General features: G+C 31.1%; 1 protein-coding gene across 1 annotated transcript in view; it reads right to left on the reverse strand.

Annotated features, from left to right (window-relative positions):
• Positions 1–4,421: 4,421 nt before the first annotated feature.
• The window catches only part of LOC127712494 (uncharacterized PPE family protein PPE12-like), a 28,756-nt gene continuing 19,276 nt past the window's right edge, over positions 4,422–13,901 (reverse strand). Inside the window, exon 4 of the mRNA XM_052218958.1 lies at positions 4,422–5,969. Coding sequence (XP_052074918.1) covers positions 5,453–5,969 — 517 coding nt within the window. The 3' untranslated portion in view covers positions 4,422–5,452. The remainder of the gene's footprint in view (positions 5,970–13,901) is intronic.

Raw genomic sequence — 13,901 nt, forward strand, 5'->3', positions numbered from 1 at the left:
CTCTTTTGTGAGACATTGCAAATAATGATTTTTACATACAAAGACAATATTATTGGAGGCTTTATCTGTTGGAACAACGACATATTTGTCATGCAAAGAGGATGAAGCATCCACAACCTCCGGAATCTTGAATTGGTTAGAAACCCTTGTGCTCATAGTACATCGTAGTTTTTGAATGCGGCTCTGAATGCATGATCGAATAGCTTTGATCCATTCAGACAAAGTGTCCAGTTCTGGTTCGTCTGGTTCGCGCTTAACCCATTTGCTAGCATAGTCCTCAACTGCATCCATCAGTAACCTGAAGTTCTTTTTCCTGTTGATGGGCTGGGGAAGTCTATATTTTGATCCCTTGGCTAACAATTCTCTTTAGTTAGTTATTCATTGGTAACGATGCCAAGGTCGCCAGTAATAACATGACCAGCTGGACTATAATTGTATTTTGACGATGCACATGAGCAATCCGGAGGTTTGGATTTCACATCTTTGAAGTTAAAGGCCTTTAAAACCCTTTTCTGGTTGAAAATATTGAATGCAATAGACTTGGTGAAAGTATATAAAATTACAGGGGTAGCTTTATTTTTTAAGTAATCAGGTATAGTTTTTGTACAGATTTCTGGTGGAAAATATTGCTAATATTGATAAGCCTCTAAACCTTGGCAAATTCTACTTTAAAAACATTTCGTTTTTCCTCATTTTTGGAAGTAGTTGATACGGGTTTCAATAGTCTATGGTTAGCAATGTCCATAATCATTGCAACTAATCAATACAAAACAGAATTAGAATCAATAACGGAAGTATTTTGGGACTCTTGAAATAGTAAATAAAGTTTAGATAATGGAATGGAGTATAATTTAGTTCTGATATGGTGAATTTCTAAAGGTTTTTAAACAGACGATTACAGACTATCAATTGTAACGGTGTGAACAGCAGGTGGTGTATAATTTCTGTAACCGTGACTTCTATTTCGTCGATGAAATATACAGTGTTAGGAATTTGAACGCCCATAAACTTATATTAGTAAGTAAAAAAGCTATCAATGTCAGCCAATATATTACATTAACTTATAACTTTCAAAATATTCTAATTAAGTTAATACGATGATTTATTGTTTCGTTTTTTGGACTCATAGTATTCGATCTTTCAAATGAACTTTCATTGTAAACAATATAATAATTATAGTATCTAAACATAAAAATAAAAATCCCAACGAAACAAATAACAATTTCTTATATTATACATGCAAACATATTCATAGATTTTAACTTTCCAGCGTAGTCTTTACAAAATAATAATTTCTGGAACAGTAAAGTGCTGGAGAAATATAAAGTTCTTAAAAGAAATACGAAAATTTATAGCATAGCATTCGATCAAATCATGAAAACAGAAAAAGCATATCAAGGGAAACGCAAGACAATCCCGGAAATATTCATTTATTTAGAATTATTGAGGGAATGGTTTATCTTCAATTAGTTATGAAGAAATGACCCACATTCGACATAAGTTTCAAACCACTCTTAACAAAACCACCGGCCTTCATCGAATGTGACTTAAACTTAAGCATTAAAAGAAAAAAAAATTGATAATTACAATTTGTTGGATGATAACTAGCACTGTATATCAAAAACTACAGCAATCGCATGTCTGTAATTTGATTACTGCCTGTATATACGATTTTGTTTTGATAAGAAATAGTTTTAATTGTATCGCTTGTCGTTTCGGTTACATGATATATTTAAACTTTTAATCTCCTATAATAGGATTCGGCTTTCTGGTTTTTATAATAATCATAATATATAAGTTTTAATGTTATTTATTACGTTCATCTGCACAAGTTTTTATTGCTATTAATTTGAATAGAAAGAGTGCGATAACACTCAATATTTCAAAAAAAAGACCAGTAATGAAGATGTTAATCTCATATATTATGTCCCGTTGCAGGGTACACGATTCAACATTGCATTATATTCCTTTGCTTACTTCAATATTCGCCATTCATCATTACACAATACTCGTTTTTAAATGAAGATTTAGTAATTCAAAATATGAAAATGCGATATCATAAGTAGTCCTTGTCCATGTTGTCTGCATTTATATAGCAATGCGATTCTGGATGTTGAAGTCTGAATGATGTCACTGTGTAGGTTTTTGATTCCAAGTGATGAAAAAGCCTCATCTTAGACCCTTTGAACAGAGCATTATTGTCTTATGTCTCATGTATAGCCTATATAAATTTTTACTGCATAATATCGATACAACCGGAATATTCATTTGAAATCCAGATTACTGACTTATATCATTAGGCTGACATATTTAGTTTTGTTCGTCCATGTAACTAATACATTCCCATTAATATTGTAGACAAAAGAAAATAAACAAGTTTAATCATATATTTAGTACTAAATACAGAAATACTGTTTATTTAATAAAGGTTCTTTTCTCCTGTCTGTATTATCCACCCTGTATCGCATAGCTAAACCCGTATCACATACTCCGTATCGAATCCCTTTCGGGACTGTTTTCGGAACTCTTCAGTTGTTATCCGCTTGAAATTTCAGCAGACTGCAATGTCGGACATGTTAACCCTCTTGCTGCCGAAGGAACACATGTGTCCATATATTTAATTTATGCAAGCACTTGTTCATTACCGCATCTCTTTAAAAAAAGCACCGAGGATTATTTATCTGTTTCTTCTATAGGTCTCCAATGTAACGTCATCAAGGTATGACGTGATATATCGAATGACGTCAAAGTTGGACATATGAAGTCCAATTGCTGTATTTCCTGGCATGATACGAAATGTTACCACATTTAATTAGCGACGATAAGGGGTTAAAGTCACATTGGAAATGGGAGAAAAACAGAATTTACTTGTTTGAAATTGTTTTTATATCGGACTTGGTTATTCTAGTTGGTTTTGTATAATTTAAAAAAAAGAACAAAAGTTGATCATCTCAGAGTGAGAAAAATGGGATTTTTCCCTCTCATTTCGTCTGACACTTTGGCAACGAGACAAATCGGCGCCAAGACAATTCGGCATCCGTGAAAGACAGTTCGGCACTCAAGAAAGAAAGTTCGTTATCAAGACAAATCAGCACTTAGTCTAAATGATTATGACGTCTTGAAAGGCTATTTTAATTTGTTGCTGTGACGCCTTCCTATATTTTTACCTTTACCGTCTTTTTTTCGCGATAACGCATTGTTATGTATCTAAGTATATATTTATCGCCTATTTTATATGTACTAACTTATTTTGCAAAAAAATATGTGTTTCATACTTTTGTCAGTCGTAGGAAGGCGTCACAGAAAAAAAATAAATAGCCTTTCAAGACATCATAATTATTTGGACTAATCAGCACCTAGACAAATCAACACATCAAAAGCTACTTTTTTTATATTCCACTGTTGAGCATGCATACCTTCTTATTAACCACTACTTGTGTGGCCACAATGGCCTGATACTTATGTAGGCTTTCTTAAAATTAAATAATTGTTTTCGATTTAGAAATTTTGTGTTTTTTGAGGGATAAGTCAAAGCAACTATTTTGTAATATGAAATCATTTATTGAGTACATTATAAATTCGTTATCTGTGTTTTTAAATAGTAATTTGGAGAAGTAGGTGTTGATTGCAGATCCTTTAAGCAGATATGTTTCACCATGCATGAATTAATTTATATGTTAATGTATACTGGTAAATTGTATCTACGGTGATATGCATGGATCTTTAGTTAAATAACAAAATACATGTAACACATTTACTCTTTTCATTTCAACTATTAATTCAATCAAAATAAAAACAGTAAACAGATATCAACAGCACTAGATGAACCGTAATTGCTTAGAACAAGCACACATGAAAGTTAAAATGAAATACTGAGAACTAATACTGTTTAATACATTATGTTTTACTTGTTTACATCTTCATTTTGGTGGTACACCATACACACTGGTACATTCTTTTAGGAGCCTGAATGCAAAAGTAGTGCTGTTGCAGTACTGGTCAATGAGTGCAACATGAAAAGTCGGCCCTGGGTCTGCCTACTGTGTGATTTCAAATCTATATTGGATAGTATATCAATCAGCAACCAATATAATTTTCGGAAGAAGACTTCAATTTGGAAAAACTAAAGTCCTCTATTCAAATATATGATAAAGTGATTAATAAATGATAACATCCGTATAACATGCTGTATCACCCTCAACCAATATCAGCCCTCGGGCCTTCAGCCCTCTGGCTGATATTGTTTACTCAGGCTGATACAGCATGTGTTTCGGATTTTACCATGTATTAATCTCTATATATCGCTGCTAACGCAAGGGGACATGGTAAACACAACAGATCAAATGAACACTTATAAACGAATTTAGGAACTTTTTATTTGTGAAATTCTCTAAAAGAACACAAAATGAAAACGTCAACTATTTGAAGAATCAAATTTATTACAATAAAGCAAGTAATAAGCAGTTTTGAAATATTACACACATCTATAAAAAGGTGAAAAAATCGACGATAACATATATGTATATACAGTTAAAATGTTTTATATATACGACAGATTAATTGGTTGGTGTTTGCTTTACGTCCAGTTGCAAACATTTTATTCATGTTCAGGTCAATATTAACGATGGAAACAATGATATATTGTTATGAATATTTCTATCTTTCTTAGATTATAATTTTTTATTTACTCAAAATAATAGCAAATATAAATCATATATCTAAATATGGTCTACTTGTTAGTAATATTTTTTTTGCAAACAACTAATACACAACAGTTAATCAAATACAAGATTCATTAATGTATTATAATATTTAATTTCATGCGCAAAGAAAAGAAAACTTGATGTTGAACGTCCTCATCTAAGATTATTTATTTTACCTGTCAAAGAAAAGACAATTAAATTGAATAGGACAATTTAATTAAATAACGAAGTTTAGTTTTCAATACTGTCTGTTTTAAAGCAATCATATGCACTACCTATAAATAAACTCATCATATATACCAGGATTAAGATTGTGTACGCCAGACGCGCGTTTCGTCTACAAAAGACTCATCAGTGACGATCGAATCAAAAAATTAAAAAGGAAAAATAAAGAAAGGTTTTGCTTATACAACTATACAATTGTTATCTAATTTCTCCTACTTTTTTTCAATCTTATATGCTTATAAAACAAACGGTTTATCTAAGTCATATTATTAGTTTGATATAATTCTTTTTACTTTTACCAAAAACGTTCTACCGTTTTATTGGTAATCATATATTTTGCACACATGAATTTTTATATCCGGCTGAGTAAGTCAAAATCTGGAATACCTTTGATCTGGGACCATATTTATAATTTCGAAAAAACAACAATCGAAACAGCGTACATAAAAATACTATTTCCCATCAAAGTTTCCGAAGTCACCAACCTCAAATACATTTGTGTTCTTGTCCAAATTATTCTAGTTTTAACCTTTTATCGCATGTTTTCTCTGATATGGCTTTCTTGTCCCTCTTTTTCTCTTATATGACCAGCCACGTTTCCTTCCATTGTTTCTGACATTTCCAGCCTTAAATACATTTGTATTCTTGTAATTATGTTTCTGGTTATTGCAAATATTTTTGTTGCCATTTGCGGAATTTTTATTTCCTTCGTTGTTACTGCCGATACTCCAGTCACTTTTTTCTTTAGAATGTTCAAAATTTCCTACCCCAATTTCATTTGTAGTTTTATTCTTGTTGTTTTTTGATATACTGTCAATATTAGTGTTGTTATCTGCTGTATTTCCATCGCCTTTATAGTTACTTCCTATGCTCCATTTTTTACAGATTTTCAAATTTCGTTTCCTAGCAAAATTTCTTTTATTTCCAGCACCTACCGCATTTGTATTCTTGCTCTTTTTTGTATTTGTATTGTCGATGTTTCTATTTCCACTTGCAGAGTTTTGATCGCCTTTATTGCCACTTCCAATGCTCCACCTTTTCCTGTAAAAAAAAAATTAGTAATGATCTTAATGCAATGTAGAAATTAAGGCAATAGCAATATACCAATGTTCAAATCTCATTAATCACTTGAAAGAGAGGCGAAAGATACCAAAGGGACATTCAAACTCATAAGCCGAAAATAAACTGTTTAAGCCATGGCTAAACAAAAAAAATGGACCAATAGACAACAGTACACAAAACACAACATAGAAAAAAAAAGACTAAGCAACACGAACCCTCTCAAAAACTGGGGATGATCTCAGGTGTTCCTGAAGGAAAAGCAGATCCTGCTCCACAGTGGCACATAAAGCAGACAAAATAAAGGTAACAAACAAACAAAAACTTAGGGAAGCGCATACACTCCAAAGTATGCGAGAACGGGTGCTTCGGTTGGTATATTGTCTCCTTTGCGAGCTTTACCAATGAAGCAAATCCAAATCGGTCAAAATGTTAAAATTGGGAATAAGACAAATCGTTAAAATTGCAGATTAAACGACTTTTCTTTTATCTAAAGATCTAAGACCATTACAACACATCGCTAGTGCGTTTAGACACTGACATATCCTATTGGTCAACAAATTCGTGATGTTGACCGTAAAACTATGAAAAATATAAGAAAAAGAATTCCCCCCCCCCCCCCCACAACCCCCAACCCCCCTCACCTCCATTTCGTATATTTTTAACATCGATCTGTTATGAAACATGTCTCCAGTGAGCTTAGAAACTGAAACCCTGTTATTATCCACCAACTCATGATGGTAATCGATAAACGTTCGAACTAATAATAACTTTCACAAATATTTAGTCATGATTGAATCGACAAAGACTTGGGCAGATGGTATGATACTGCTTCATCATGAAAAGCTGTCAATTAAAAAAACTGAAATCATCTAGTTTGAAAATTCCACGAAATATCAATGTAAAAAATATATATAAATGACACTTGACTATCAAATTATTTGTAACATATCTATTTGCAAGTAACGAAATGAAAAATGAGATATAAATACTCACTGTAAAATGACTATTGACCTAATTTAAGTGTATGCTGTGTAATTGTGGAATTCAAATATAGATTATAACTTATCTTTTTTCAGTAAGCTTTGAATGTAGTGTTTTGTAGACGCTTAACCATTATACCATTTATGATTTGAAATGGTCATTTCGATCAGAAGGCTCAGAAACGATTATTGTAAATTCAGAAATTATTGCGTGCATTTATTATTGCGGTTTTGTCATTTTAGACTAAAATGCGATTTTAATTTTTGCGAAATTCAGAAAAATCCTGTTGGGGTTCATATAACAAATTTCAAAATGCGAGTTTTAATTATTCCGATTATAACCCTGTCGCATTTTTCGCAATAATAAAAACATCGCAATAATTTCTGAATTTACAGTATTTATTAAGTCATTTTCGGTCTTTAAGTAATTTTTTAGACTTATCCACTGCGGAAAATTCAGTACTATTCAGACAATTTGCTTGCAGTCGATTAGGAACTGTACACTCAATGTTCAGTGCCTTCAGTAATTAATAATTAACTGTTCACATTAACAACATACAATAGTGTCTGTAAAGGTACTGAACGTACTTTATTGACTGCAAGCAAAATGTCCGAGCATTACTGAATTTACCGCTGTATATAATTCTGAAAGACTTAATATCATCACTTATTGTTTTGTTGTTCATACTTTTCAGTAACGTTAAGATACAAGTGATCGCTTAAGAATAAAACTCATTTAGTAGTGTTTTTTTTTTTTTTTTTTTCGTAGTTTGTTTTTCATGGTACATTGGTCGTCTGTTTTTTATTTTCCACTTATTAAGGAATTTTTATAAATCTTTCATCAAATTCTGCCTCATTTTAACTTTACATGTACAAGTATTTTATTAATTGAAGTTTATAGCCCACCGAAAACTAAAATTACAAATTTAATCAACATTGAATTGATCTAAATCATCTAAAGCATATATTTTACCTGCGATTTCTGATTAGGATATCATTGAAGTCATATCTTTTTTTTATTTCTAAATCATTATTTCTGCCATATATTTCTTCAAGATCTACATTTCTCTTTTGAATTGCCATTCCTAAAAATTATACAGGAAAGCCGTATTGTGGTATTCATTCTTGAAAAACGCAAAACAAAGTGCAAGTTCTTTTGGGATTATTGTAAGAGTATTCAGTTTTTGCTATTAAAAACATAAAAGCCTCCACTCAATAGCCCCCTCCCCCGCCTCAATATGATGACTTTGGGCACTATTGTTAACGTGTTTTAGATTTTCCAAACCTTTTAGTGCACAGTTTTGGGCACTATTGTTAACGTGTTTTAGATTTTCCAAACCTTTTAGTGCACAGTGTTATTCACTTTTACCGACGCTATATCATTTTATTCATACAGCTGTCCCCCCCCCCCCCCCCCCCCCCTCAATATGATGACTTTGGGCACTATTGTTAACGTGTTTTAGATTTTCCAAACCTTTTAGTGCACAGTTTTGGGGACTATTGTTAACGGGAATTAGATTTTCCAAACCTTTTAGTGCACAGTTTTGGGCACTATTGTTAACGGGAATTAGATTTTCCAAACCTTTTAGTGCACAGTTTTGGGCACTATTGTTAACGGGAATTAGATTTTCCAAACCTTTTAGTGCACAGTTTTGGGCACTATTGTTAACGTGTTGTAGATTTTCCAAACCTTTTAGTGCTCAGTGTTATTCACTTTTACCGACGCTATATTATTTTATTCATACATCTGTTTTTCTAAACTCAAATTGACATGATAGTAAATAATGCAAATTGGTCAAAATCAACATAACAAACGCTGAATTCTAAATTCATTATATTCAAATTGAGATGAGATGTTGGGAGATTGACAATGAAAATAAATAAACCAAACACCAAAAGCAATGGTAATAATAACTAACTGTTACCGTGCCGCCTTCCACACTAGACTAGAACCCAAATCGTAACGTTAGATTTAAAATGCGGAAATTGAAATATGGTATGAAAATACTTGATACATCTTGAAGGTGTTAATCAAGTTGTAATTAATACTCGTTTTTACTTTGAGAGGGTAATATACGTAAAGTTTGTCTTACACATATTATTTAGAAATTCTCAATATCACTGTTTTAGTAATATATGTGCTTAACGCATACCTTTCATGCGCAAGATAAGTCTCATAAAATCTAAGGATTGCTCGAAAAAAAACCTAATATTAATGTTGAAATTTTGTCAATATAACATTATCGCTGTCGTATGTAATGTAACAAAAAGTATTTTTTATACAGGAAAGTCAGATGGGGTTGGCATGTTTATCACAACCACTTCCATTCGATAATTGGATCAAAACTCACATGCACTTAAAACTTTGGGCTTATTGGCCGAGAAATTTGTCAAACCAGGCATGTTTTATATTTAAAGTAAGCATATATAATTCAAATGTGATAATTAGTTCATCCTCTCTTCTCCAAAATCGGAAAATCCTCATATAATTTGTAACCAGACGGGTTTGTAAAATTTCTTATGAGGATAAAGGGAGTCCTTTCCGAAAATATTTTCTTGACCAAAAAAAAATATAGCTGTCATAAATAAAGGACAAAGTTGTAATCATTTGAGGAGGTCATGTTTAGAAAGTATACGGTTTGATGTAGTACTAAAAACAAATGTTGTAGAAAATAGGCAAATATCAATGCAGGGTTGTATCGAAAAGCGAGAATTTTTCTAATGTCTGAATTATTCCATTTTCATTTTTTTTCAGACTAATTGATCTACATCCCGGGTGTGACCATCTAAAGGGAAAATATGAAGCCACAATCATTATAACAGATAAAAGACGTCTGTTGAAATAGAAATGAAAGTGGTATCATTCTTTTGCCATTTCAGGGGTTAAACTAATTCGCATTTTTTCTAAATCATTTTGCCCATTATATGCGGACATAAGACAAGCAATGTATTTGGAAGCCTACAATTAACTGTACCAATAGACACTGAATTACTATTAAACGGCTCAAATATTACATAAGTTTATTTCTTATGGTACAAAGTTTCATTTTTCAATCTAAAAGGTTTACAAACTAATAATTTACACAAAATATCTGTAAGTATTTCATCTTAATAGTTGCATTTTTCTTTTTTCCCGGTTCATCATGAAACTCAACTGATATTGACTATATTTGTATCATGTAACAGAGCATGTAAACTTGTAGTTTTGATTTTTTTTTTGTATATTGTATCCAATTCAACAAGGAGACCGATTAATATAAACACTTGTTGCTTGTTTCTGAATCCTATTTGCCATAATGGGAATTTATATAATACAAGATGTATATAATTTCATAATAAAATATTGTTTGAACTAAATGCCCAATAAGCAAAAGGAAGAGGTATGCTAAGAGCCATGTGTAGCCTTGATAATGTAACAATATTTTAAAAACATTCAATATGATATTAATTTCAATGGAAATGAATATATGATATACTCTAGTCACATAGGTAGATATATCCTAATTATGATTTCACAATATGACTTCAAAATAATCTGCCAAAAAAACCTTCTGTAAGAGTTCGCAAATTACACTCTTTTGAACAATAACTATGATGATAATAATCATTTGCAAACAATGAAGTCTATACAATAACACAATATAATCGACCAAAAGGGAGATATTTAAGATTTAAGATCGAAGAAATTTTCAGGTCCACGAAAATACATTTCTATTTATATTAATTGGTTATATACTCTTCTTTGCAGACAGTGACGAAACAAAAGAATGCTTTCATGTCCGTCAAATGTAAATAGACACATTTTCAACTAATAGTAAAATAACTTTTATGAAATGTTCATAAGTAACTTTTTGTTTTACTTTTTTAGTATAATTTTTAACATAAGTGCCTTACCACAGACTGTCAGAAGCAAACAGCTAAATATTACTTCATCCCTCATTATCAATTGTTTTCTAAAATAGAAAAGTACTACACAACATTGAGATAGCTTATACTCTAGACCACAACGATACATTTTTATGTTTGTTGATATTTAGTTTATTAATGTGTGATAAAAGAGTATATGTTCGAGCTTGTATCAAAGTAGCAGTCTATGAACCATTGCATCATTAAAGAAAAATATATAAAACAGTACGATTACTAGAATAGTAATATCACTTGACGAAAAAGTTTATATTAAAGTTTATTATTAGGGGAGGGGTGTATTCTTATATATTAAACATATTAAATTATCAGAGATACATTAAACTAATGTTTTACTGAAAGTTTGATTTTAGAAAAAAAAAATATATGTATGCGTTCATTTATATCAATACTGATTGTTTCAACTGTAATTTGCAATTTCCCAAAAGCTATTCTCAATCATTCTATTTCAAAATGATATGTAAAACTAGTACAATTAAAAATCCCTAGCATAATTGAAAAGAGGGGAATCTCAATACATTTATTTGACACTGTATAAGGCATCTCAATAATACCAATCACAGGCTTATCTTTGACAAAACGGATATTCGGGATAAAAGAAGTGAAGGAGACAAAAACCGAGAGACAACTGCAAGTAATTACATGCTTGGTGAATAATAATTTGAATATTCAGATTTATCGTAATGAGTTCTAAATGCATGTAATTTCTCTTACGTCCGAAATACCGCTTAATTGACTTAATGCACAGTACTTTAAAAGATATTTCAGAAGTGCACACCTTTGTGCTTATGGTAGTAGAGTATGCGTTTCCTCAACTCTGTGCCTCTGTCGAAGAACAAACTCTTTACAGATGTGATCTTATTCGTCATGCATAGACAGCATCATACACTAGCTTATTCTCCTAGTTTGTAGTTGTTACTTTGGTTTTTTTTCTTTTAAATTTATTGGAGAAATTTGAAGATAGGTAAACTACTGTTGTATAAATTTATAAAATCAACTTATAATCTTACAAAAATAATGGGAAAGAATAGACTGTATTAAATATAGGATATGGACAAGATGGATGCATTGTTTTCAAGTAAATTGAAACAAAATAAAACTTACCTTGAACTTCCGTTACAGTATACAGCCTTACCAAATGGTTTTCTTTTTATATGTTAAATTTTGTATAGTTTCAATCACCATAACCAATCAGAAATAGGCTCCTCACTCTTCAAACTGGTTTTTGCACATTTTGTGTATATTCAGCAATCCTTGATTTATACTGAAACAAATTCAGATTTGAAAGAAGTTTGCGTATTTTGTTACGTATCTTAATATGCTGTTGGTTGCACTGTAAAATGCAAAATTGGTTTCACAAGATTTGTTTTTAAATTCAAAAGAAACAGTTAGTATAGTAACATATTCGAAGTTGTTGATGTGTGAAAACATGAATATTAATGTATGTCTGTGGTAAAAGATTATATCACCTCCCTACATGATTAAATACAATGAATATCCAACCATTAAATGTTCGTCACAATATTTTCTACAATTTCTAAAAAAAAAATACGCTTATTATCTTCTTAATTTTACTTTTTGTATTGTTTAAGCTAGATAAGAGATGCATAGTAAACTTTATAAAAACAGCAACCGAACATCTTATATTAAAGGATATAAAATAACGGACTGGTTTTTCCTGTATTTAAAGAAATAAATCCTGTTTTATTTGATATTGTATACAAATGTTGTAGCTATCGTTTAAATCAATAACATCTAAAAAAGAATATATTTTGTTTGATAGATATGATAAGATGTGGTATGAGTGCCAATGAAACAACTCTCCAAGTCACAACGTGTAAAAAGTAAACAATTATAGTGCATCATTATCATGATCATTTGATTATATATGAATGCAAGTTCAAATAGTGTCATCTAGACGTGCGATTCGTTGTTAATGTTGAAGATCCATAAGGCTGGGGAAATTTTTATTATAAAACTTGGTTAGGTATAATTGAAAACTATACTGTTCCTATTTTTTGGAATTACATTAATTACTTTATATTGATCTCAATGATAACGATTAAACACAATGAGTATATCGTAAACCAAACAAATTGTTGGGCGTACACGATTAATTTTGGTACAATTGATGAGTTTTTTACACAAAGTACTAGAACAAAAACAAGGCAGTATCCATTCCAGCAATGTTACAATTTACTGAAAGCAAACTCACACTATTTAACCTGACTAGATTGTTTTTTAAGAGATTGTATATATTGTACAGATTTTGTCAAGTGAAATCATATTTTTCACAGACTCTGGAAACTGTTAGAAATTATTCAATGATGATATACTTGCGTTCGAATATACCAAAGGGTGGTTTAAATTCATGAATCAGAAAAATAGCATCCAACACAGAAGAAAAACAACAATTTCAAAATCATCATTTAGAAAACTGAAGTTTAACAACATAAACCTCACTTAGAGCAAAGGATGGTATGGAAGGTGAACTATTGTAGTTCTGCACACTTGAACAGTCCGTTGATATGTCGTTTTTGAGATTATTATCATAAGTCATAACAGAGTAACAGTAGACGTAATAGTGGCGTAACGATACATTGAACCTTTAAACAAACATTGAACAAAGTCGTGATGTTAGCAGTACTTCTGTACAGAAGCTATATTGAAAGAAAAAATTAGAATAACAAAAATACCGAACTCCAAGGAAAATTCAAAACGGAAAATCCCTTATCAACTGACAAAATCAAAAGCTGAAACACATCAATCGAATGGAATACAACTGTCATATTCCTGACTTGGTACAGGCATTTCCTTATGTAGAAAATGGTGGATTAAACCTGGTTGTGTAGGTAGCAAAACCTCTTACTAGTATGACAGTTGCATAAAATTCCATTATATTGACAACAACGTGTGAACAAAACAAACAGACATAATAGGAAAAAAGTCAAAAATAGGGAACAGCAGTCAACATTGTGTTATAATCTTAATCACTATAAAAACAATC

Source organism: Mytilus californianus, unplaced genomic scaffold (genome assembly GCF_021869535.1).
Source record: "Mytilus californianus isolate M0D057914Y unplaced genomic scaffold, xbMytCali1.0.p SCAF_8, whole genome shotgun sequence".
Taxonomy (NCBI): domain Eukaryota; kingdom Metazoa; phylum Mollusca; class Bivalvia; order Mytilida; family Mytilidae; genus Mytilus; species Mytilus californianus.